Source organism: Bufo bufo, chromosome 1 (assembly GCF_905171765.1).
Source record: "Bufo bufo chromosome 1, aBufBuf1.1, whole genome shotgun sequence".
In the NCBI taxonomy this organism is placed as follows: domain Eukaryota; kingdom Metazoa; phylum Chordata; class Amphibia; order Anura; family Bufonidae; genus Bufo; species Bufo bufo.
Window position 1 is genome coordinate 757,366,953 of NC_053389.1, and position 27,323 is coordinate 757,394,275.

General features: G+C 46.3%; 1 protein-coding gene and 1 long non-coding RNA gene across 7 annotated transcripts in view; one reads left to right on the forward strand and one right to left on the reverse strand.

Moving 5' to 3' along the window:
• Nucleotides 1-27,063, reverse strand: part of TGOLN2 (trans-golgi network protein 2) — a 51,502-nt gene extending 24,439 nt beyond the window's left edge. For 4 of the 6 annotated variants that reach the window (XM_040414563.1, XM_040414561.1, XM_040414562.1 and 1 more), the window contains exon 1: nt 26,922-27,060. In XM_040414563.1, coding sequence (XP_040270497.1) covers nt 26,922-26,994 — 73 coding nt within the window. In that variant the 5' untranslated portion in view covers nt 26,995-27,060. Of the gene's footprint in view, nt 1-26,921 lie in introns of all 6 variants that reach the window. The other 2 variants (XM_040414564.1, XM_040414560.1) reach the window with 2 other exon arrangements.
• LOC120986178 lies at nt 26,722-27,043 on the forward strand. Its single transcript, XR_005775649.1, has 3 exons — nt 26,722-26,733; nt 26,864-26,873; nt 26,905-27,043. It is a non-coding gene; the product is annotated as an uncharacterized LOC120986178 (long non-coding RNA).
• Nucleotides 27,064-27,323: the final 260 nt, after the last annotated feature.

A 27,323-nucleotide genomic window follows, 5' to 3' on the forward strand; every position in this document is an offset into this window, starting at 1 on the left:
GTATGCAGAAGAGATACAAAGGAGGCCAGTATATTTAGAAAGAATGGGCACAGTTTTATATTATACAGAGGGGCCATGACTTATTATACAGGGGGCCATTATATATTATAGTTATGCAGTGGGGCCATAATATATAATAATTATACAGAGCAGGGCTCCAGACTAAAAAAAATATCAAGGAGCCATTGGCTCCTAACCTGAAAAATTTAGGAGCCAAACTAAAATTTTTAGTCGCCAAACTTAAAATACATATAATTACGGTATAATAAAAAAAATTTAAAAAACACACGTCTTACCTAGGGCTGTCACGATAACAAAATCTTGACTCGATTTCGATACCATAAAAAAGTATTGCGATACTCGATACCACGTGAAAAAAAAAAAAAAAACGCCAAAAAAGCCGCGCGCATTCCAGATTTTATGGAACGTCTGGACCATAATAGAACAGTCCTAACCAAATTTTTGTTGGGCCAAGGTGGCGAAAAAATGTCAAATTGCAATTTTTTTTTTTTTTTCTGTTACGGCGTTCACCGCATAGGAGATATTTTTACATATTTTAATAGTTCACACTTTTTCGGGTGTGGCGATATGTAATTTTTTTTATTGTTTATATATTTTAGATGTAAAATTGGGCAAGGGGGTGATTTAAACTTAATATTTTGGTGTTTGTTTTTTTAACCTTTTTTTTTTTTTTTACATTTTATTGAATACCTATTTAACCCCTTAGGGGCTAGAACCTAGGATCTTTCATCCCTTGTCCTATTCACCCTGATAGATCTCTATCAGGGTGATTACGACTTCACCCACTCTCTGTGCTTTGTGCACACGGCAGCATGGAGCTGACTATGGCAGCCAGGACTTCAATAGCGTCCTGGCTGCCATGGCAACCGATCGGAGCCCCAGGCTTACACTGCTGGGGCACCGATCGGAAGCTGCTACTGCCACCAATGATAATACTTGGGGGATGGGGGGCGCACTGCACCACCAATGATAATACTTAGGGGGGGGGTTGGGGGCGCACTGCACCAACAATGATTATAATACTTTGGGGGGGTTGAGGGGCGCACTGCGCCACCAATGATTTTACTTTATAATACTGGGGTTGTGGGGGGGGAGGGGTGAATATAGTTTATGCTTAATACAAACGCAGGCTGCGGGTGCCGGACACATCCCATACCCGGCACCCAGCCTCTATGACTGCGCGCTGCGATCCGCCGCTATTAACCCCTCAGATGCCGCACCTGGGGGGTTAATAGCAGTGGATCGCAGCGTGCAGACAGCTGGGTGCTGGGTATGGGATGTGTACGGCACCCGCATGGCAGCCTACGTTTGTATTAAGCATAAAGGATATTCATTGGTGGCGCAGTGGCCATAGCCCCTCCTTCTTCCCTGTGCTGTTGAAAAGAACATGGCACGCGCTGACAGCAGCGCGTGCCATGTCAGTAATGTGAAAGCGGCAGAGGTCTAGGCGCAAAAGGCGCCAAGACTACAAAGTCTTGTCGCCATTTAGCAATTCTAGGTCGCATTTGCGACCATTTTGGTCGCCATCTGGAGCCCTGGAGAGGGGGCCATTATATATCCTAATATTACAGAGGGGTCACTATATATAATATACAAGGGGGCCATCATATATTATAATAATACAGAGAGGCTATTAATAATGGGCCCTCTGTCTCTGTATAATTCTAAAATATAATGGCCCCCCCCTGTATAATTATTATATATTATGGCCCCACTGTATAACTATAATTTATAGTTATACTGTGGGGCCATAACACATATATATATATATATATATATATATATATATATATATATATATATAACCCCCCCCCCCTGTATTATTACAGTTCTGTATAATATATAATGGCCCCCTCTGTAATATTAGGATATATAATGGCCCATTATATATCCTAATATTACAGAGGGACCATTATACATTGGGGGCCATTATATATAATAATAATTAATAATAATACAACTCTGCATAGATGAGACGCGGCTGAAAGAAGGTGTCATGGCGGTCTCATCTCCGAATGAAGACGCCGAGGAAAGTCTACATCACAGGAGATGGCACTGGATGAGTGGTGTGGTGCTGTATTATACTGTATATTTTGTAGTGATCTATGTAATGTCCAAACATATATCTGTTTCACGGTAGGGTTGGGGGGTGGATTGAGAATTTGGCCCACCCTGCCGCATCCTGGCCCCAGACTTCAGGTCACACTGTGTGTGTTCTGAATTCTGGGGCCTTATACCCATCTACTACATCATCTGTACTTAGAGAGTTACCACCATGTTATCTGTGGTGTTATATAGGACTGCTACATTATCTGTAAAAGGGGCGTGTCCACAGGTTGGGAGGGGGGGGCGCAATACATGGCTTGCCCCGGGTGCTGGCAACCCACGCTACGCCACTGCCCCTGATGTACCCCTAGAGTAGAAACTAGGGATCGACCGATATTGATTTTTTAGGGCCGATACCGATAATTTGTGAACTTTCAGGCCGATAGCCGATAATTTATACCGATATTCTGGGAATTTTCATTTTTGAGAAAAAAAAAAAATTCCTACACAAATCTGCTGAAAATTAATATGTTTATTGTTAATGTGTATTTTTTTTGTTTATTGTTAATGTGTATTTTTTTTTTATAAATCTTTTTCATTTATACTTAATATTTTTGTGGGTTTTTTTTACTAACTTTTAACCCCCTTAGGGACTAGAACCTTTGTCCTATTCACCCTGATAGATCTCTATCAGGGTGAATAGGATCTCACACTGTCCCTGCTGCTCTGTGCATAGTGCACACAGCAGCATGGAGCCGACTATGGCAGCCAGGGCTTCAATAGCGTCCTGGCTGCCATGCTAACCGATCGGAGCCCCAGGCTTACACAGCTGGGGCTCCGATTAGAGGAGCAGGGGAGAGGGGATCCTGTGGCCACTGCCACCAATGATTAATACTGGGTGGGGGTGGGGGGGGGGGGGGGGGGGGGGGGGCGCACTGCGCCACCAATGTTTTTACTATTGGCCGGGATTGGGATGGGGGTGGGGGGCGCACTGCGCCACCAATGATTAATACTGGGGGGCTTGGGGGGGCGCACTGCGCCACCAATGAAGATAAGTCTATCGATCATTCATATACAGGAGGCGGGAGCTGGCTGCAGAATCACATAGCCGGCTCCCGACCTCTATCAGCGGTAGCTGCGATCCGCGGCACCTGAGGAGTTAACTACCGCGGACCGCAGCTATTGCTCATAGAGGTCGGGAGCCGGCTATGTGATTCTGCAGCCAGCTCCCGCCTCCTGTATATGAATGAATGAAAGGCTTATCTTCATTGGTGGCGCAGCGGCCACAGCCCCTCCCCTCCTCTATGTTCTATCCCCTCATTGGCGGCAGCGGCAGCAGCAGCAGCACAGGGGGAGGAGACACTGCTTCCTTCTCCCCTGTGCTGCGGAGGGAACACAGAGAGCGCCGTCAGCAGCGCGTTCTGTGTTCCCCATACGTTATCGGTATATCGGCAAAATTGATGCCGATAACGTTCAAAATCCTCAATATCGGCCGATAATATCGGCCAAACCGATAATCGGTCGATCCCTAGTAGAAACTCTAGAAAAAGTGACCCCATCTAAGAAACTACACCCCTCAAGGTATTCAAAACTGATTTTACAAACTTTGTTAACCCTTTAGGTGTTCCACAAGAGTTATTGGCAAATGGAGATGAAATTTCAGAATTTCAATTTTTTGTTACCTTGCCTCAAAAAAAGTGTAATATAGAGCAACCAAAAATCATATTTACCCTAAAATAGTACCAACAAAGCTGCCACCTTATCCCATAGTTTCCAAAATGTGGTAACTTTTTTGGAGTTTCTACTAGGGATCGACCGATATTGATTTTTTAGGGCCGATACCGATACCGATAATTTGTGAATTTTCAGGCAGATAGCCGATAATTTATACCGATATTCTGGGAATTTTCATTTTTGAGAAAAAAAATTTTTCCTACACATTCTGCTGAAAATTAATATGTTTATTGTTAACGTGTATTTATTTATTTTTTTTGTAAATCTTTTTCATTTATACTTAATATTTTTGTGTTTTGTTTTTTTTACTAACTTTTAGCCCCCTTAGGGACTAGAACCCTTGTCCTATTCACCCTGATAGATCTCTATCAGGGTGAATAGGATCTCACACTGTCCCTGCTGCTCTGTGCTTTGTGCACACAGCAGCATGGAGCTGAACATGGCAGCCAGGGCTTCAGTAGCGTCCTGGCTGCCATGGTAACCGATCGGAGCCCCAGGATTACACTGCTGGGGCTCCGATCGGAGGAGCAGGGGAGAGGGGATCCTGTGGCCACTGCCACCAATGATTAATACTGGGTGCGGGGGCGCACTGCGCCACCAATGTTTTTACTATTGGGATGGGGGGCGCACTGCGCCACCAATGATTAATACTGGGGGGCTCGGGGGGGGCGCACTGCGCCACCAATGAAGATAAGTCTCTCATTCATATACAGGAGGCGGGAGCTGGCTGCAGAATCACATTGCCGGCTCCCGACCTCTATGAGCGTTAGCTGCGATCCGCGGCACCTAAGGGGTTAACTACCGCGGACCGCAGCTACAGCTCATAGAGGTCGGGAGCCGGCTATGTGATTCTGCAGCCAGCTCCCGCCTCCTGTATATGAATTAATGAAAGACTCATCTTCATTGGTGGAGCGGTGGCCACAGCCCCTCCCCTCCTCTTGTCTTCTCTCCTGTCATTGGCGGCAGCGGCAGCAGCAGCACAGGGGGAGGGAGACACTGCTTCCTTCTCCCCTGTGCTGCGGAGGGAACACAGAGAGCGCTGAGAGCAGCGCGTTCTGTGTTCCACATACGTTATCGGAATATCGGCAAAATAGATGCCGATACCGATAACGGTCAAAATCCTGAATATCGGCCGATAATATCGGTAAAACCGATAATCGGTCGATCCCTAGTTTCTACTGTAGGGCTTCAAATGGGACATGGTGTAAATAAACCAGTCCAGCAAAATCTGCCTTCCAAAAACCATATGGCGTTCCCTTCCTTCTGTGCCCTGCCGTGTGCCCGTACAGCAGTTTACGACCACATATGGGGTGTTTCTGTAAACTACAGAATCAGAGCCATAGATATTGAGTTTTGTTTGGCTGTTAACCCTTGCTTTGTTACTGGAAAAAATTGATTAAAATTGAAAATGTGCCCAAAAATTGAAATTCTGAAATTTTATCTTCATTTGCCATTAACTCTTGTGGAACACCTAAAGGGTTAACAAAGCTTGTAAAATGAGTTTTGAATACCTTGAGGGCTGGGTGGTTTCTATTATGTAAGCCTCACAAAGTGACTTCAGACCTGAACTGGTCCTTAAAAAGTGGGTTTTGGAAAATTTCTGAAAAATTTCAATATTTGCTTCTAAACTTCTAAGCCTTGTAACTTCCCCAAAAAATAAAATGGCATTCCCAAAATGATCCAAACATGAAGTAGACATATGGGGAATGTAAATTATTAACTATTTTTGGAGGTATTACTATGTATTATAGAAGTAGAAAAATTGAAAGTAGAATGGCCTGGATAAGTAAAAGCCTTTTAAAGTTATCACCACATAAAGTGACACTGGTCAGATTTGCAAAAAATGGCCTGGTCCTTAAGGTGAAAATGAGCCCGGTGCTTAAGGGGTTAAGCATGCATGGGATAGACATAAGGCCATCCTTTATATAAGATAGGGCCATAGTATTCAGTATATTGGGCAGACTAGATGGGCCGAATGGTTCTTATCTGCCGACACATTCTATGTTTCTATTCTCGTAAGCAAATAATAAAAGACTTGACAATCCACTGACCGGCATTATTCAGTCATGGCGTGGTGGTATTATTCAGACATAGTATGGGGTGACATCTGGTCACAGTATGCCGGTATTAGTCTGCATCTGCACTAGTGTTTTTTTTTTTGTTGACTGCAATATGCAGTTTGGGATCAGCCTGTCCTAAAAAATAAACAGCAATAAATTCACTTGAATGGAAGCTGAGCCGCAGTACCCCAGCGTGGCCACAACACAGGGGACGGAGCTTTCTGCTTCTGACTACATCCACCAAATGGTGTTCAATGCTGTGGATTGCCCTTAACTGATTTTGGGGTGCCGGGAGTCGGAGCCCCACTGATATGATATTGATTCACAGAATAAGCGTACTCTATAACTTAGAGGGGCTGTGCAGCGCTACAATACCGATAACCTATCCTCTGGTGAGGGTCTTACTCCCGACACCCGGTCGATCAACTACTTGAAGTTTCCGCTGTGGGTCGTCTCCTTTGCAGAGGCGCGCAGTGTACTTACAACAGCCCAGGGTGGAGAAAAATCTATGATTTTTTTTTTAAAAATCATTAAAAAGATTTTTTTTATTTAAATCAGATTTTTGGGATTTATATCGGATTTTTTTTAAGATATAAAATGCTTTTTGAGGAAAATATATTACCATCCAAAGGTTATTCCATCATGAAATAAAAATTTGTTTTTTAATTATGTAGAATAAGGCTGTATATGTTTAATTTTTGGGGTAAATAAATTCCATTAATCTATTCACAATGTCATGCTCTTCCAGAGGTTTTTGTAAGATTATTGGGCAGTTTCTCTGCCTACAAGATATTATCACAGATGCTTGGTTTACTTTTGCAGTTCTCAAAACTGAATTTGACTCAGCAGAGATCACATGCCTCTTCTTCACAGCAAAAATGTTATAACATGAACAGAGTGGAGAAAAAGACCTTAATCCTAACTTCTACAAACCTATGAATGCAGAATCAACCTAATCAAACTAATATGAAAAGTAGTTATTCTAAAAATCTTCATCTACTTGCATATTATAAGTTATACCAGCAAGAATTAGTCTTTATGTAGAAAACTATGATTTAAAGGGAACCTGTCACCAGGATTTTGGGTATAGAGCTGAGGACATGGGCTGCTAGATGGCGGCTAGCACATCCGCAATACCCAGTCCCCATAGCTCTGTGTGCTTTTATTCTGTTAAAAAAACGTTTTGATCAATATGCAAATGAACCTGTTATGTGTCCTGTGTCCGGAGATGAGTCCAGCGGAAAGGAGCCCAGCACCGCCCCGCGTCCTCCGAATCTCCTCCTTGCTGGCTGACGTCACAGAGTTGGAGCGCCAAAATCTCGTGATGTGCGAGCTAGCGCATGCGCAGTTTGTTCCCTGTGCTGATGCCAGCACAGGGAATGAACATGATGCCGACACTGCGCATGCGCTAGCTCGCGCATCGCAAGATTTCGGCGCTCCAACTCTGTGACGTCAGCCAGCAAGGAGGAGATTCGGAGGACGCGGGGCGGTGCTGGGCTCCTTTCCGGACACAGGACACATAACAGGTTCATTTGCATATTGATCAAAAAGGTTTTTTAACACAATAAAAGCACACAGAGCTATGGGGACTGGGTATTGCAGATGTGCTAGCGGCCATCTAGCAGCCCATGTCCCCAGCTCTATGCACAAAATCCTGGTGACAGGTTCCCTTTAAATCAAGCCTTACTGACTAGTGATTTAAATCAAATCCACCCTGCAACAGCCCATCCCATTCAGTTGAATTGTATAAGGGCTATGAATGACTTACCCTATGGCAAGTCCCCTTTAATGTTAACGTGCATGGTCAAGTATAATCATTAATCCCAGTTGGTGCTTCATCTCTAAGCTCAATTACAGGTCACCAGTACTTTTATACTTGACTATGCATGTTCACTGGTGGCAGACCCACTTCTGCCATGAGGCGAGATGAGTATCTTGCCTCAGACATCCGACCTGCCTATGAGGGGGGCGACCTCTTGCACCGTGTCTCACGAGATGATGTGATAACATCACAAACGCTGTCGGTCATGATCACTTCATCGAGCGCACGCCACTCGGCACTCCCACAGAAATGCCCATACAGAACTAGATTCAATTTAAACTTCTCATTCTCAACCACAAAGCTCTCCACAGTGCTGCACCCCCTACATCTCTTCCCTCATTTCTATCTACCACCCTACCTGTGCTTTCCGTTCAGCTAAAGACTTACGGCTGAAATCCACCATAATCCGAACCTTCGAAGACTTCTCCTGAGCTGCTCCAGTTCTCTGGAATGTCCTAAACATAGCCTAATCCAATTCTTCTCCATTCACCCCCCCATCATCATTCTTCTGAACCTGATCCATCAGCAGACATCCATACCCCATGCACTGAGAAGCGCTCGAGATATCGGCTGGTGACGGCTCATGCGGCCTTAGATCTACTCCCCTATTGTGTTAAGATGGCCGGACCACTGCATCAAACAAGCACTTGTTGCCTTTTGTGTCACCCCTGTCTCCTCATAGATTGTAAGCTCTTGTGAGCAGGGCCCTCGCTCCTCTTGTTTTAATTGCCGACGTGTTTGATGCTATGTTATTTAGGACTCTGTTTATACACGAACCCACTGAATGTAAAGCGATGTGGAATATGTTGGCGCTATCGAAATAAGGATTATTATGGAGAGCGGGTCTGCATGCGCACTGCACCCTCTGTCACTTTGCGGGCTCCGATCCAAGGACAGGTGCAGGTCCCAGACGTTGGACCCACACCTATCAGACATTGTGGGCATATCCTAGTGATATGCCCCCAATATCCAAGATGGGACAACCCCTTTAAACATGGGTAGTCAAGCATCTTTTTATGCCAGATGTCCGTTCCCACTGCATTATCTGTGTCCACAGGACGTACCGGTAGATAGAATGGAAGTTAGGAAGCAGAAAGGCAGCATTAGATGTACAGTATCTCACAAAAGTCAGTACACCCCTCACATTTTTGTAATCTGACACTTTGATGCAATGTAAAGTCGTCAGTGTACAGCTTGGATAACGGTGTACATTTGGTGTGTTCTCATATGTACTGTGACATACTGAAGCAGAGCATGATCCCCTCCCTTTGGAAACTGGGCCGAAGGGCAATATTCCAACATGATAATGACCCCAAACACACCTCCAAGATGACCACTGCCTTGCCAAAGAAACTGAGGGTAAAGGTGCTGGAAGGTGGAGGAGCGCACGGTCTCTAACATCCACCAGCTCCGTGATAACATCGTCATGGAGGAGTGGAAGAGGATTCCAGTGGCAACCTGTGAAGCTCTAGTGAACTCCATGCCCAAGAGAGTTAAAGAGGACCTTTCATAGTTTTGTATTAATTGAGATAAATACCTTTACTTGAGGGGGAGGGTACCCCCCCCCCCCACTGATGCTGCCACCCTGCCTTATCTTTTAAAATATCGCTCCTGTGCCCCCCTGTATTTTTCCCACTCAGTATATTAATACTGAGCATCGGTACAGGGAGGAGGAGGCACCAGGGTTTCTCAATGGGCGTCTCCTTCTCCCGCTGTGATTGGATCGAGCTACAGCCAGGGAGGAGATGCCCATTGAGAAACCCTGGCGTCTCCTCCACCCTGTACCGATGCTCAGTATTAGCATACTGAGCACGAAAACCGCGGGGCGCAGGAGCGATATTAAAAAAAATCCCCAAAAAAAAATCCCCAAAAAAAAATCAGGCAGGGTGGCAGCATTACCCTGCAAGTAAAAGGTATTTATCCAAAATAAAATAAAAACATGAAAGGTCCACTTTAAGGCAGCGCTGGAAAATAATGGAGGCCACACAAAATATTGACACGTTAGGCACAATTTGGCCATTGTCACAGGGGTGTACTCAGCGGTTTAGACATTAATGGCTGTGTTTTGAGTTATTTTCAGGGCACACCAAATTCACACTGTACAAGCTGTCCACTGACGACTTCACATTGTATCAAAGTGTCCCATGAAAATATAATAAAATATTGACAAAAATGTGAGGGGTGTCCCGACTTTTGTGAGATACTGTAGCTGACATTGCAGCCAATACGCAGGGGTGACAGACATTAGATGAAAAGAGAAGAAGCCTTGCACAAAGCACAGGCTGGATTCATGGAGGGCCTATGAGGCTGGGTCTCTGGGGGGCAAACGAGGTTGTGGTGGGGACATGCCATGACTGTGGCTGCCATGTGATGCAAAAGTGAAAAGTCAAAGATCTCTGACCAGCAAAGTCTAGAATGGAAGTCATAAGAAGAACACTTCATACCATACTGAGGCAGGTGGACAAGAAATGGAGAAGTGGAGAACTACAAAGCAGAGAAGAAGTTAGGCATTATTCACACAATAGTGAAAACCAAGTGTCAGTCATTTTCAGAAACAGAGAAGTCTATGGGGCTGTTCACATTGCCTGTTAATAACAAAAGTCCCTATATACACGTCCAGACGGACTCCACTGACTATCAACTTGACGATTTTCAACCGCCATTTAGAAAATATACAGGAACAACAAATCCTTAAAGGGGTTCTCCAAGATCTTTTAATATGTGGAAGAGAGCTGGGGCTTATGTAAAATGAAAAAAAACCTTGAGGAACGGTGAATAATATGTGAGCATAATGAGAAAAAAGAAACTATGGCGGCACTGCTGTGTGTAACGTGGGGGTGCAAGGGAGCGAATGAATAATATCTGACTGCTACAAGAACACAGTTCTTAAAAAAAGATAAAAACCAGAAGTAACAAGCGTTAGACGCGCTGGAAATGGACGCGCAATGGCCCAAAAAAATGGACAGTTTATCTTTTTTTGAATGGCTGTTATTTTTCACCATTGGGTGAATGCAGCCTAAATGGATTTAAGAGGATATTCCCATCTGTTACGCCCCATTCACATAATCGTGTTGCCGCTATTGCCCGGTTGCGGTCTGAAAAACACGGGCACCAGTCATGGGAACTCTGCATCATGATGAGGACCCACTGACTTGAACAAGATACAGCGAAAGATAGGACATGCCCTATCTTTTGCGGCGCGGAGACACAGACCCAGAAGCTCACGGAAAGTCTTCCGATCCGTGCAAAGTCCTATCTTTCACCGCACTTTGCGTATCGTGGACTCATTCAAGTCAATGGGTCTGCACCGTTATGCGTAGTTCACACAGCCGATGCACGTGTTTTGTGGACCCACGGTTTGCAGTCGGCAACACGGCCGTGTGAATGGGCCCTTAGAGTGACGGGAATAACCTCAATGCCCAATAAAGGGCAATACACATAGCCACCACCGATCTGCTGCTAATATGAGTCTCGGAAGCCACCAGGGAGCGATAAGAGCATGATGGCCGCTGTAGTGTCACCGCTGGAAGCCATAGGTTAGAGGACCACTGGTGGCCTTCAGATGATGAGAAAATCAGCCTGTATTCACAGAAATTAGCCAGCACATCAGACAGCTGACTTATTTCAACGGGGAACAAAAATAGGTGGTCAGTCTCTCCTGGCACCGCTTATCAGACACAAGGTCTGCCAGGTAAACATCAAAGCAACCTCAGATATCAGTGACTTGTTAGGAGGCAATATCGGGGATTCCAAGTAGATCTGCTGACTAAAACCACCACTTATGTGACCTGCTTACAGTCACGTACTGGTTCTCTGGCTTCCTCCCACTCATCTGAAGACATTTATAGGTTATTTGGCTTCCTATGAAATTGACTCAGTGTGCAGGTCTGAGATAGGGAAAATAAACTGGGAGCCCCTATGGTGACGGGCAATGATGTGACTGGTACGGTGCTGTGGACAGGATGGCGTTAAAGGGGTTGTCTCACTTCAGCAAATGGCATTTATCATGTAGATGCAGTTAAAACAATGTATTGTTATTATCCATATTGCTTTCTTTGCCGGTTGGATTCATTTTTCCATGGCATTATACACAGCTCATTTCCATGGTTATGACCACCCTGTTATACAACAGAGGTGGCCGTGCGTATGTGCCCTCCTATGGTCCCGGCCACCAGAGAGAGCAGTCCTTTTTTCTATAGTGTGCAGGCATGGCCACCTATGCTGGATTGCGGGGTGGTCGTAACCATGGATACGAGCAGTGTATAATGTGATAGAAAAATGAATCCAGCCAGCAAAGGAGACAATATGGATAATCGCAATACATTAGTAAGTGCCTTGTATTAAAGAGGACCTTTCACCGATCCTGACATTGTGAACTAAGTATACAGACATGTAGAGCGGCGCCCGGGGATCTCACTGCACTTACTATTATCCCTGGGCGCCGCTCCGTTCTCCCGTTATGTCCTCCGGTATGTTCGGGGACTTGGTTATAGTAGGCGGGTTCTGCTGGGCATCTCCTTCTCCTAGGCTGTAGTTCTGGCCAATCGCATCGCAGAGCTCACAGCCTGGGAGAAAAAAACTGTGAGCTCTGCGCTGCGATTGGCCAGCGCTACAGCCTAGGAGAAGGAGACGCCCAGCAGAACCCGCCTACTATAACCAAGTCCCCGAACATACCGGAGGAAATAACGGGAGAACGGAGCGGCGCCCAGGGATGATAGTAAGTGCAGGGGGATCCCTTGGCGCCGCTCTACATGTCTGTATACTTAGTTCACAATGTCAGGATCGGTGAAAGGTCCTCTTTAACTTTCTCTACGTGATAAATGCCACACGACAACCCCTTTAAAGAAGCAATGAGAAATAAATAATACTGACCTGAGGTTGCATTAACGTTCGGGCGTCATAGAAACCTGTACAAGGCAGCATTACTATGCTTTGCAAAGAGTCGCACGCTAATTTCTTAGCATGAGACTTTTTCCGGTGTGGAGCGGTGCAGTCTGTGCCGAGTCTAGTCAGCTCCTGCAGCATTAATTCAGGAGCTGAACAGACCCCAAACAGGCCGCTCTAACACCGCGTGGCACTGACGTAAAGGGGTAATCCCGATAAGTAGATTATCACATCGGCAGGGTCCGATTCCCGACACCCCAGCCAATCAGCTGTTACAGGGAGCTGCCGCGGCGGTTCGAGCACAGCGCCGTACATGGTACAGCAGCTCAGCCCCCTTCACTTCAATGGGGCTGAGCTGCAACCAGGCCATGTGACCGATGTACGGTTACATCAAATGGCCTAGGAAGAGGCCGCGGTGCTCACGGAGTGCTAGCCTCTTCTAACAGCTGATCGGTGGGGGTCCCGGGTGTCGGGATAGGTCATCAATATAAATTACAGGATAACCCCTGTAAGATATGCCCCCATTGTCTGACAGGTGCGGGTCCCTATCTGCCGCCCTCTATTCATTTCTATGGAGCGCCGACAAAAATAGCCAAGCGCTGGCTTGGCTATTTCCGTCGGCCCCATAGAAATGAATGGGAGCGGTGGCCGACTTGGGTAGTCCTAGAACTATTATGAGACAGAGCAGATTGGGAGCAGTGAAGAGGGGCACATTCCCCTGTCTCCACTGTTTCCAATGTTACAATATTATCAAGGGCACAGAGTTTTATCATCCACACACGGGACAAGCATTTAAAGCCAGGGGCTTTTTTTTTTTTTACATGTGAATCAACCAATGTCCTCTACATGATAAAATAGCCTTGTGGTTTAGCCTACATAGGTGAAACCATACAGGCGGTTAGGGATAGGATAGGGAAACAGAAGTCCTCAATTAGGCCTCTTTCACACGGGCGTTGCGGGAAAATGTGCGGGTGCGTTACGGGAACACCCGCGATTTTTCCGCGCGAGTGCAAAACATTGTACTGCGTTTTGCACGCGCGTGAGAAAAATCGCGCATGTTTGGTACCCAAACCCGAACGGGCTTGGGATCGGTGTTCTGTAGATTGTATTATTTCCCCTTATAACATGGTTATAAGGGAAAATAATAGCATTCTGCATACAGACTGCATAGTAAAATAGCGCTGGAGGGGTTAAAAAAATAAAATAAATAATTTAACTCACCTTAATCCACTTGATCGCGATGCCCGGCATTTCCTTCTGTCTCCTTTGCTGAACAGGACCTGTGGTGAGCGTCCATTACAGGTCAAGGACCTTTGATGACGTCACTCCGATCATCACATGATCCATCACCATGGTAAAAGATCATGATGTGACGACCGGAGTGACGTTACCAAAGGTCCTTTACCTGTAAATAATGCTCACCACAGGTCCTGTTCAACAAAGGAGACAGAAGGAGATGCCGGGCATCGCGATCAAGTGGACTAAGGTGAGTTATTTATTTATTTTTTAACCCCTCCAGCCCTATTGTACTATGCATTCTGTATTCAGAATGCTATTATTTTCCCTTATAACCATGTTATAAGGAAAAATATAGGATTACACTTACCGGTAATCATTTTTCCTTGAGCCTATGACAGCACCCATGGATAGCATCCGCCCCCTTCCTCAGGACAGGAAACAGGAAGCACAGCCTCTTCAAAAGGGAGGTACAACCCCCAACATGCCAGTCCTATTCCAAGAACTAAGGAGACAAAAACCAGACTACACCACAACAAATCTACAACAGAACAAATGCTTATATCCGTGTGTACATAGAAGTATATGTAAACACACACGTATATCTCTCTCTATAATATATAAATATATATATATTTTATTTTTTTTTGGGAGGGAATTAGGCGGGTGCTGTCATAGGCTCAAGGAAAAATGATTACCGGTAAGTGTAATCCTATATTTCCCCCCTCGCCTATGACAGCACCCATGGATATCTAGGCGAGATTATCTAGGGTGGGACAACTGCTTGGAGGACTTTACGCCCAAACCCTAAACCTCCCTGTGAAGGAAGCTGCAGTCTATAGTGCTTAAAGAAGGTATGAGAAGAACTCCACGTAGCAGCTCTGCAAATCTGGTCAATAGAAGCGGAAGCTCTTTCTGCCCAGGATGTAGACACCGCTCTTGTTGAGTGTGCTCCAAACCCGGCAGGAGGAGGAACCCCTTTAGAGGAATATGCAAGATAAATGGCTTTTTTTATATATCTGGCAATGGACTGAGAGGAAGCAGGGGAGCCCTACTTCTGTCCCTGAAAAGAAACCACAAGTTTAGAGGACGACCTCCAGTCCTGAGTGGCAGAAAGGTATTGAATTAGACACCTTCTAACCTCGAGGCAATGGAATTCCCTTTCCTTCTGATTCTTGGGTGAGGAACAGAAGGAAGGTAAAAATCTTGAGACCGGTGAAAGGATGATGAAACCATTGGAAGGAAGGCAGGGTCAGGAGATAAAATAACCCTATCTTCTAAAATATTAAGATATGGTCTCTCGATTGAGAAGGCCGATATCTCACTCACTCTTCTAGCTGAAGTAATGGCTAGCAAAAAAACTAATTTATAGGTTAGGATCTTTATTGAGATATCCTTAATAGGCTCAAAGGGATCCCTGGTTAAGGCAGACAAGACTAGATTTAGATCCCAGGGGGGAACTCTAGACTTCTGGACGGGAGCAAGTTTAGACATTGCAATTACAAATCTTTTAATCCAGGGGTGGTCTGCTAACTTATACTCAAAGAGAGCACTTAAGGCAGAGATATGAACCTTCAAAGTACTAGGCCTCAGTTTTTTATTCCAGCCCTCCTGGAGGAAGCTAAGGACTAGAGGCAACTCGGGGGGCTCCAAGACATTAACTGGCTTATCTGCAAATCTAAGGAAGGCCCTCCAAACCCTCAAATAGATCTTAGAAGTAACAGCTTTCCTACTGGACAAAAGGGTGTTTATCACTTCCCCAGAGAGACCCTTCATCTCTAGGATCCGCCTCTCAACAGCCAGGCTGTCAAGTGCAGGCTCTCTAACTCTGGATGAAGTATCGGCCCCTGCACTAGTAGCCCCGGGAAGACAGGAAGTACCCAGGGATCCGCTACTGACATCCTCCTTAGCCAGGAAAACCAGACCCTCCTGGGCCAAAAGGGGGCTATAGTAATTACTAGGGCCTTCTCCTCCCGAATCTTCCTCAGGACTCTTGGGAGTAGTTTTATAGGAGGAAAGGCGTACAGGAGGCCTACTCTCCATGATTGGGCCAATGCGTCCACCGCCGTGGGCCGCTCTAATGGGGACAGAGAGAAGAAACTTTTCACTTTTCTGTTTCCCCTTGTGGCAAAGAGATCTACCACTGGGAGACCCCAAAGAGCCACAATGTCGCTGAAGACCTGTTGATTCAGGGACCATTCCCCCTGTCGAACACAATGCCTGCTCAGAAAATCCGCCGTCACATTCTCCTTTCCCTTTAAGTGTACTGCTCTGATTGATGGAAGGAAACCCTCTGCTAGCTCGAAAATCTCTTTGGTGAGAGACATTAGGTCTGGAGATCTGGTCCCCCCCTGACGATTGATATGAGCTACTGCCGTCATGTTGTCTGAGTAGACCAAAATATTTCTGCCTTTTAAGAGGTGGAGGCTCCTCTTCAAGGCCATGAGGATCGCTAGAAGCTCCTTGAAATTGTGAGATTTGGGAACTATCTCCTGATTCCACTGTCCCTGCAGAAGTAGAGAATCTGTGTGAGCTCCCCAACCCCAAGGGCTTGCATCTGTAGTCAGAGTAAGGGGATCCTTCCTTGACCAAGGGACTCCTTTTTGAAGGTTGGAAGGCACCGTCCACCATTCTAGATCGTTTAACGTTTGGGTTGAAAGGAAAAAGAGAGAATCCAAGGATTGGGGATCTTTGTCCCAAACCCCCAGGATCTGCAATTGAAGTGACCTCGAGTGGAAGTGGGCCCATTCCACCCCCGGGATTGCGGCCGTCATTAGGCCTAGAACTGACATAGCTTCTCTTAACCCCTTAAGGACCTAGGACGTACCGGTACGCCCTATTTCCCGAGTCCTTAAGGACCCAGGACGTACCGGTACGTCCTGACTTAAAATCTGTATTCCGGCGCCCCAGGGGTTAATTGGAACGGGATTTCGGCTGAAATCATTCAGCCGGCATCCCGTAACAATGCAGGGGGGGGTCATTTGACCCCCCCGTATCGGCGATCGCAGCAAACCGCAGGTCAATTCAGACCTGCGGTTTGCTGCGCTTTTTGCAGTTTCTGATCGCTGCGGTCCCTGACCGCGGGGATCAGAAACTTTAGAGTGGCTAAAATAAATATTTTTCACCCCCCCCCTGCACCCCTGCACGATTTTATGCCGGAGGGTGGTGCGGGGGGGGTGTCGCAGGCGGTGGGGGCGTTGCGGGAGGCGGGCGGTGCGGCAGGCGGGATCGCGATCCCCCGCCCGCCTCCCCATGAACGATCGTTGGCTTCTAGTGGTTGTACCAGGGTGCCAGCACATTGCTGGCACCCTGGTATAAACGGCTGACATCTGTGAAGATGTCAGCCGTTTAACCCTTTCCATACCGCGGTCCGTACGGACCGCTGTATGGAAAAAGTTAACTGTCATCGGTCAGGGAGCTCACTCCCTCTCCATCGGGGGGCTGCTGTGCCTTTGCAGCCCCCCGATGGAGAGGGAGAGAGCCCCCAGAGAGCCCCCCTCAGCCCCGTGCTTACCCTTCCCCGTCTGCGAAGTTCTGAGCAGACGGGGAGGGTTCCCATGGCAACAGGACGCCTGCTCAGGCGTCCTGCTGTCCATGGTGCTGAACAGATCTGTGCTAAAAGCATAGATCTGTTCAGTGTAAGTAAAATACAGTATAGAACAATATATATTGTTCTGTACTGTATTATACAGACACCAGACCCACTGGATCTTCAAGAACCAAGTGGGTCTGGGTCACAAAAATGTAAAAAAAAGTGAAAAAAGTTAAGATTAAAAAAAAAAACATTTATCACTGAATAAAAATAAAAAAAAAAAAAATAAACTACACATATTAGGTATCGCCGCGTCCGTAACGACCTGATCTATAAAATGGTCATGTTACTTTCCCCGCACGGTGAACGCCATAAAAATAAAAAAATAAAAACTATGAGAAAATTGAAATTTTGCCCACCTTACTTCCCAAAAAAGGTAATAAAAGTGATCAAAAAAGTCGCATGTACGCCAAAATAGTACCAATCAAACCGTCATCTCATCCCGCAAAAAATGAGACCCTACTCAAGATAATCGCCCAAAAGCTGAAAAAACTATGGCTCTTAGACTATGGAGACACTAAAACATGATTTTTTTTTTTTCAAAAATGAACTCATTCTGTAAAACTTACATAAATAAAAAAAAAGTATACATATTGGGTATCGCCGCGTCCGTATCGACCGGCTCTATAAAAATATCACATGACCTAACCCCTCAGATGACCACCGTAAAAAAATAAAAATAAAAACAGTGTAAAAAAAGCCATTTTTTGCCATCTTACGTCACAAAAAGTGTAATAGCAAGCGATCAAAAAGTCATATGCACCCCAAAATAGTGCCAATCAAACCGTCATCTCATCCCGCAAAAAATGAGACCCTACTCAAGATAATCGCCCAAAAACTGAAAAAACTATGGCTCTTAGAATATGGAGACACTAAAACATTTTTTTGGTTTTAAAAATGAAGTTATTGTATAAAACTTACATAAATAAAAAAAAATGTATACATATTAGGTATCGCCGCGTCCGTAACAACCTGCTCTATAAAAATACCACATGATCTAACCTGTCAGATGAATGTTGTAAATAACAAAAAAAAAAACGTGCCAAAAAAGCTATTTCTTGTTACCTTACTGCACAAAAAGTGTAATATAGAGCAACCAAAAATCATATGTACCCTAAACTAGTACCAACAAAACTGCCACCCTATCCCGTAGTTTCTAAAATGGAGTCACTTTTTTGGAGTTTCTACTGTAGGGGTGCATCAGGGGGGCTTCAAATGGGACATGGTGTCAAAAAAAACAGTCCAGCAAAACCTGCCTTCCAAAAACCGTATGGCATTCCTTTCCTTCTGCGCCCTGCCGTGTGCCCGTACAGCGGTTTACGACCACATATGGGGTGTTTCTGTAAACTACAGAATCAGGGCCATAAATAATGAGTTTTGTTTGGCTGTTAACCCTTGCTTTGTAACTGGAAAAAAAATATTAAAATGGAAAATCTGCCAAAAATGTGAAATTTTGAAATTGTGTCTCTATTTTCCATTAAATCTTGTGCAACACCTAAAGGGTTAACAAAGTTTGTAAAATCAGTTTTGAATAGCTTGAGGGGTGTAGTTTCTTAGATGGGGTCACTTTTATGGAATTTCTAATCTAGGGGTGCATCAGGGGGGCTTCAAATGGGACATGGTGTCAAAAAACCAGTCCAGCAAAATCTGGCTTCCAAAAACCAAACCGCGCACCTTTCACTCTACGCCCCGCTGTGTGCCCGTACAGTAGTTTACGGCCACATATTGGGTGTTTCTGTAAACGGCAGAGTCAGGGCAATAAAGATACAGTCTTGTTTGGCTGTTAACCCTTGCTTTGTTAGTGGAAAAAATGGGTTAAAATTGAAAATTAGGCAAAAAAATGAAATTCTCAAATTTCATCCCCATTTGCCAATAACTCTTGTGCAACACCTAAAGGGTTAACGACGTATGTAAAATCAGTTTTGAATACCTTGAGGGGTGTAGTTTCTTAGATGGGGTCACTTTTAGGGAGTTTCTCCTCTAGGGGTGCATCAGGGGGCTTCAAATGGGACATGGTGTCAAAAAACCAGTCCATAAAAATCGGCCTTCCAAAAACCAAACGGCGCACCTTTCACTCTACGCCCCGCTGTGTGGCCGTACAGTAGTTTACGGCCACATATTGGGTGTTTCTGTAAACGGCAGAGTCAGGGCAATAAAGATACAATCTTTTTTGGCTGTTAACCCTTGCTTTGTTAGTGGAAAAAATGGGTTAAAATGAAAAATTTGACAAAAATATGAAATTCTCAAATTTCCTCCCCATTTGCCAATAACTCTTGTGCAACACCTAAAGGGTTAACAATGTATGCAAAATCAGTTTTGAATACCTTGAGGGGTGTAGTTTCTTAGATGGGGTCATTTTTGGGTGGTTTCTATTATGTAAGCCTCGCAAAGTGACTTCAGACCTGAACTGGTCGCTAAAAATTGAGTTTTTGTAAATTTCTGAAAAATTTCAAGATTTGCTTCTAAACTTCTAAGCCTTGTAACGTCCCCAAAAAATAAAATATCATTCCCAAAACAATTCAAACATGAAGTAGACATATGGGGAATGTAAAGTCATCACAATTTTTTGGGGTATTACTATGTATTACAGAAGTAGAGAAACTGAAACTTTGAAATTTGCTAATTTTTTTCAAATTTTTGGTAAATTAGGTATTTTTTTGTGCAAAAAAAAAAATTTTTTTGACTTCATTTTACCAGTGTCATGAAGTACAATATGTGACGAAAAAACAATCTCAGAACGGCCTGGATAAGTCAAAGCGTTTTAAAGTTATTAGCACTTAAAGTGACACTGGTCAGATTTGCAAAAAATGGCCTGGTCCTTAAGGTGAAAATGAGCCCGGTCCTTAAGGGGTTAAAGAGATGGAGTGGCGGGCTACAATGTCCTGAACCCTGGAGACTAGCAGAGAAATTTTCCGTGTTGGAAGAAAACACGTTTGTTTCTGGGAGTCGAGGAGTAGCCCCAGAAAGGTGCATATCTGGCTTGGCACAAGATTGGATTTCTGGAGATTTAACTCCCAACCCAACTTCACCAGCACCTCCCTGAACCAGGAAATCTGATCGATTAATTGACCTGGTTCTCGAGAGAGAAGGAGGAAATCGTCTAGATAGGGAATGACAATCAGATCCTTCTCCCTCAGATGAGCCATCATCTCTGCTACAATCTTTGTGAAAAGCCTGGGTGCCTGAGACAACTCAAACGGCAGGGCCCGAAACTGTACATGTAGGAGTCTGTCCGGGAACTGAACTGCTACTCTTAGATACCTCTGGTGACTGGGATGGATTGGAACGTGGTAATAAGCGTCCCTGAGATCCAGGGTCGCCATGTAGCAGCCTGGAAATAAATTTGGGATTATGGAACTGATAGTCTCCATACGAAACCTCTCGTACACCAGGTATTTGTTGAGCAGCCTCAGATTTATTATAGTACGGAAGGTGCCATTTGGCTTCTTTACAAGGAAAAGCGTTGAATAGTATCCCGTCTCCCTCTCTTGAGCTGGGACCTCCTGCAGGACCCTTTTCTTCAGTAAATCCGAAATCTCCAGACTTAATGCTTCTAGCTTCTCTGGGCTGGAGCGATAGTCCGTCAAAACGAATCTCTCTGGAGGAGTTCTTAGGAAGTTCAGGCAATAGCCCTCTGAAATGATTGAAAGAATCCAAGGGCTGTTCGAGATCTTCCGCCACTGCTCTGCGAAGAGGGAGAGACGACCTCCAACCGGGGGTCTGGCGTCATTGCGGAGGTTTTTTAGAGGCCTCTCCACCTGAAAAAAGAAACCCCTTGTTCCTTCTAGCCGCATTACCAGACTGTCTGGGAGTTTCTCTTCTCTTGAAGTTAAATCTGGATGTCTGAGAACGAAAGGGCTTTTTAGGAGGCTGCTGATGCATAGAAGGGAAACCCTTCTTTCTGTCAGAAGCCTTTTCCAGCAGATCGTCCAACGTGGGCCCGAAGAGAAATTCCCCCTGACAGGGAATAGCACACAATTTCGCCTTTGAACCTGCATCTCCCTTCCAGTCCTTTAACCAAATCGCTCTGCGGGCGGAATTTGAAAGAGCTGCGGCTCTCGCTGACAGCTTCAGGGAGTCCACTGAGGCATCTGCTAAAAAGTCGATGGCACTATACAGAGTTGGAAATGACGAGAGCAATTGTTCCACGGGCGCTCCCATCTTTATTTGCTCTTCCATCTCTTTCATCCAAACCTTTAAAGACCTAGCAACAGAAGTGGCGGCTATAGCGGGCCTGAATGAGCCAGCTGTCGCCTCCCAGTTCTTCTTTAAATAGACCTCGGCTCTTCTGTCCATTGGATCCTTCAGAGTACCCGAGTCTTCAAACGGGAGTGCTGCTCTCTTAGAGATTTTCTCTACCGGAGCATCTAGCTTCGGGGCTCTATCCCAGTCAGCTGAGGCTTTGTCTTCGAAGGGATACTTCCTTTTTAAGGCAGACGGCACAAAAAAAATTTCTATCTGGCCTACTCCATTCACTCTTAATTACCGAAGTTATGTTTTCATGTACATCAAAACACTTCAGCGTCCTAGGCCCTAAGCCCTCAAACATGGAATCTCTCATGGACTGGGGTTCTGCCTGATCGTCAAGCCCCATAGTTGCCCTGACGATCCCGACTAGGGAATTAATGTTCTCTGGAAGGAACAGAGGTCTCCCTGCCAGTTGCTCATCCTGGGAGTGATCCGAGGACGGAAGTTCTCCCTCCTCCTCTAATCCCGATAACAACTCCTGATCACTTGAAGCGGGATTAGAGACAGCAGTGGAAGTGCAAGGGCGATCTTCAAGTAGATTACTCAAGGACTTCTTCACTGATTCTTTAACCTCATCCTTGATAATCTTTTTTAGGCTTGATAAGAGAGAGGGGGCCTCATCCTCCAACAATTTTCCCACGCAGGCTTACCCCAACCGGACGGTAGCTTTCCTTTGCAAATAGCACAGCCCCGCTCCTTGGACCTTGACCCCCTTTTCTCTTTGGAAGTCTAAACACATAAAATAAACAAAGACTCCCATCAAGATCTGAAATAAATGAAAAAAGCAGGGCATTCACCCCTCTTACCCCCACCGGTACCAAGGATTCGTTGGTGGTTTCAATGGGTTCTGCGCGCTGTGTGGGCTCCATTTTCTGCCACTGGCTTTCGTCTATGGAGGTCACTGCAGGCCAAAAAACACCAGCCTGCAGTGAGAGCTGGCTGGATTTGAACTTGCCGGGCGCGTACCGGCACCCTCCTCTTCCGGCCCAAGGCCACGCCTCCTCCCTCTGCAGAATCGGGAGGCCAGGATCCGGCGCCAACTAATGACGTCAGTGCCGGCCTGACCTACCCGGAAGTGATGGCGTCGCGAACACCAGACCGCAGCCGAACATACAGCACGGCCGCAGCGGTTCGCCGTGCTGGAGACACACAGGGCGGCCCCGACGGGGGAGTGACCGGAACGAGGGGGAGTCCAGAGGTCCAGGCTTCAGCAGCGGCTTCCGAGGAAGGCTTACGCCGCTCGGGTAGGCCCTCCTCCCACGGGTAACAAAACCAAGGTGCTCCCGCAGCTCTGTCTCTTCATGCTGTGCATCCACCCTGTCCCTTAGGACAGGAAACAGAACTGGCATGTTGGGGGTTGTACATCCCTTTTGAAGAGGCTGTGCTTCCTGTTTCCTGTCCTGAGGAAGGGGGCGGATGCTATCCATGGGTGCTGTCATAGGCGAGGGGGGAAATAATAATGATCGGGTCTCCATCCCGATCGTCTCCTAGCAACCGTGGGTGAAAATCGCACCGCATCCGCACTTGGTTGCGGATGCTTGCGATTTTCACGCAACCCCATTCGCTTCTATGGGGCCTGCGTGAAAAACGCAGAATATAGAGCATGCTGAGATTTTCACGCAACGAACAAGTGATGCGTGAAAATCACCGCTCATCTGAACAGCCCCATAGAAATGAATGGGTCGGTATTCAGTGCGGGTGCAATGCGTTCACCTCACGCATCGCATCCGCGCGGAATACTCGCCCGTGTGAAAGGGGCCTTAGAACGAAAAATGTATTGTTACCATTACCTTATCATTTTGATAAATGTGGACACACAATATCACAATTGAGGTTTCAGGTTTTAGAACAGATCAAGAGACCTAGGAGAGGTGGTGACATTAAAAAACTCCTTTTGCGGAGAGAAGCTTACTGGATCCGCACCTTAGACACCTTACAACCTAGAGGTTTGAATCGTGATTATGAAGTCATGCGCTTAGGATTTTTGGTTTCGATCACTGATTCTTATTGTATTCTATTATTTTATATTATTTATACGCCATCCTCATCTATTTGAGAGAGAAAAATTCTGTTCACTTGTTTGAATTATTCACTGAATCGTCAGGTTTTGTGTTTCGTGATTTGCAGTTGCACACTGTGAAGCCAAGCTGCTGATTGGTGCAATCTCAGCTGCGTCTGACGTCACCAGTGCATCACCTGTATACCTGCTATATAAGATGGTACTGAACACTTGTATGTCACCTTTGTTGATGAAGGCTGCTATAGCCAAAACGCGTCATAAGACATACTATTATGACTGAATAAAAAGAATATCCTTATTCACAATTGACGACTGCTGGGATTTCCTTTTGAATTAGACAGGGGGTGCCGACTCCCTCTGTCACCATCGCCCGCCCTTGTGAACGCAATTGCAAGATGCATTGTCATGGCAGCTGGGGGTATAAAATAGGCACCTAGGCCTGCCAGACTGTACGCCACAGCTAGGTACCCAAGATCAGTGCATTATAAAAGTGATGTACACTAGTGGGCTAAAATAATAATAATGACAGGTTAATAAAGTTTCCTGTCACTTAGAATCCAGATGGCGGTAGAAGCACAGTGTGTCATCATCTCCATGGCCTGCCTCAGTGGTGGAGATGATGTAAGCTTCATGTGAGCTGTGTGGGGACGGATACACAAGTCCCTAACCGCTGCCCTTGCTTCACTCCCAGTCTCTAGGGCCACGCTCCCCGCTCGGCGCTTCCTTGCCTACTAAAGGTGGCGATACACTTTAAAGGACTTTTATACCGATGGCTAAGCCTTAGGATAGTCATCAGGGACTCCCAGCCCTCTCACCAATCCGCTTTATTTCAGTAGCAACAAAAGTACACAGCTCCATCTTCTGTGTAGTGGAGGAAGCTGGTACTGCAGGACAGGGGAGTCAGACCCCCGCAGATCGGATATTGATGACCTATCTTAAAAGCCATCAATTTAAAAATTGCAGAGAACCCCTTTAAGGGACTTCTATGTGGGCAGGTGATAGGTTCACAATCGGTATTGCCCACCCTGATCATCTGTCTGTGTTAAAGGGTCTTGAAAGCGCACTGACTGACTTGCTATAACACTTACGGGCAAAAACCTGGGCGCAAAAATACCCCAGAAATATCGTGCGGCTATACATAGCAGTCAGTAGACCGGTCAATCGCGGACCGGACTGATGTGAATGGGCAGCGCTGCAGACGGGACGGCGTTTCAGAAACAACTAGAAATAAGAACTGGATATACTCGTTCTTCTCGTCCGGGTTCTGCGCCATCGCAGTGTGATTGAGCGATGGACACGTCCGAATACAGTGCTTAGTTATTCAACTGGAATAGCCCAGGTGGAAAACAAGTGGTGAACCGCTCGACGGATTCACACTGAGCAGTTTGGATGCAGTTTGAGATTTTTTTTTTACATATTTTTTATACCCATAAGCAGGAGGAGAACAGCACACATGATGGCCTCGGGTCAGCGCCGGCAGAAGCTTCTTCTAGTAAAGCAGGGGGAAGCAGAGCCGACGGTTCCCATCCTGTTTACCTTCCGTCACTGAACCTCCTGTGTGCCATCACTGCCCGACTCATCTGCAGACCGCATGCCACTGGGTTTGTCTGGCCGAAACCTGGCACTCATGCTGGAAAGTGGCTGCTTCCCGTTAAAGTCCATGGAGTCTGGCGGTGAACAGCAGTATCGTGCAATGCCGGATCCGGTGAACTCCGGTAGGCTGGTCTCTGCCAGATCAGGTTACTGGAGATGTGAATATAGCCAAGAGCTCATAACTACTGGGAGCGGGCACTAAGGGGGCATAACTACTGTGTGGTGGCACATAGCTACTTGGTTCGGGCACTAAGGGGGCATAACTAATGGGAGGGGGCACATAACTACTGGGAGCGGGCACTAAAGCGGCGTAACTACTGTGTGGTGGCACATAGCTACATGGAGTGGGCACTAAGGGGGCATAACTACTGTGTAGTGGCACATAGCTACTGGGAGCTGGCACTAAGAGGGCATAACTACTGTGTGGTGGCACATAGCTACTGGGAGCTGGCACTAAGGGGGCATAACTACTGTGTAGTGGCACATAGCTACTGGGAGCTGGCACTAAGGGGGCATAACTACTGTGTGGTGGCACATAGCTACTGGGAGCTGTCACTAAGGGGGCATAACTACTGTGTAGTGGCACATAGCTACTGGGAGCTGGCACTAAGGGGGCATAACTACTGTGTGGTGGCACATAGCTACTGGGAGCTGGCACTAAGGGGGCATAACTACTGTGTGGTGGCACATAGCTACTGGGAGCTGGCACTAAGGGGGCATAACTACTGTGTGGTGGCACATAATTATTGGGAGCAGGCACTAAGGCAGTGTAACTACTGTGTGGTGGCACATAACTTCTAGGAACGGGAACTAAGGAGGCATAACTACTGTGTGGTGGCACATAACTTCTAGGAACGGGAACTAAGGAGGCATAACTACTGTGTGGTGGCACATAACTTCTAGGAACGGGAACTAAGGAGGCATAACTACTGTGTGGTGGCACATAGTTACTTGAAGCGGACACTACAGGAGCGTAACTAATGGGAGGGGGCATTAAGGCAGATAAACTAATGTCAGGGGATGTAACTACTGTATGGTGCACATTACTGGGAGTGGGCACTAAGGAGGCATAATTACTGTGTGGTGGCACATAGCTACTTGGAGCGGGCACTACATGGATGTAACTAATGGGAGGGGGCATTAAGATGGAGAAACAAATGTGAGGGGGTGTAACTACTGTATGGTGGCACATTACTGGGAGCGGGCACTAAGGAGGTGTAACTACTGTGAGGGGGCAATAACAGGGGGGCACTCATGAAATTTCTGCACTGGGTCCACCAATGTGCTAAAATGGCCGTGATCCCAATGGAGAATGTCACAAATCAGACCGGTCACCATATAGAAGGGGCACCCGGGGTCCTGCAGGGCGCGGCCATCTTTGTACTGAGGCCTCTAATGCCCCTCCCCCACCACTGGCAATATTCCATACCTATGGCATATATTATCATTCCTTACATAATCCATCATCATCATCAGGGTTATGTAATAATCTGCAAAATAGCAATCACAGCCTGTAGGACCAGTATTATTATTAATACAGGGCAGTCAGCAAGGGGTAAGGACCGGGGGGACGCGGATGACAGGTGGAAGGGACCGCAGACCGGAAGTGCATTTAAAGTGACAGTCCCCGGCCCCCGCAGTAGTACAGTGTGTATTGTTTCTCACCTTTACCTTGGGACACGGCAGCCGCCAGCAGCAGCACGGAGAAGAGCAGCGCGGAGCACACACGGACAGCCATGCCTGGTGAACGGTCTCTGACACTTCCTGTAAGTCTTCCGGTGACACAGAGAACGGCCACGTTGGTACACCCGGGGGCGGAGGAGGATCTGCGGTGTACAAACATGGCCGCTCATGAGGAGTGTTTTCGGGCGCCACCTGGTGGGGGAGTGTGGAAGAATGCACGGAACACTTCCAGGAATGTAGTGTAATCCATGGCACTGAAAGCCAGTTCCTCAAGAAAATGTGAATAATTGTCTTTTTTTTGTGTGAAATCGTATAATGTTCGCCTTCCTGGAAAGCTGAGTGACCTCTGCTATGGCCTTTCAGAGCTCCTTTAGAAAATAAAAA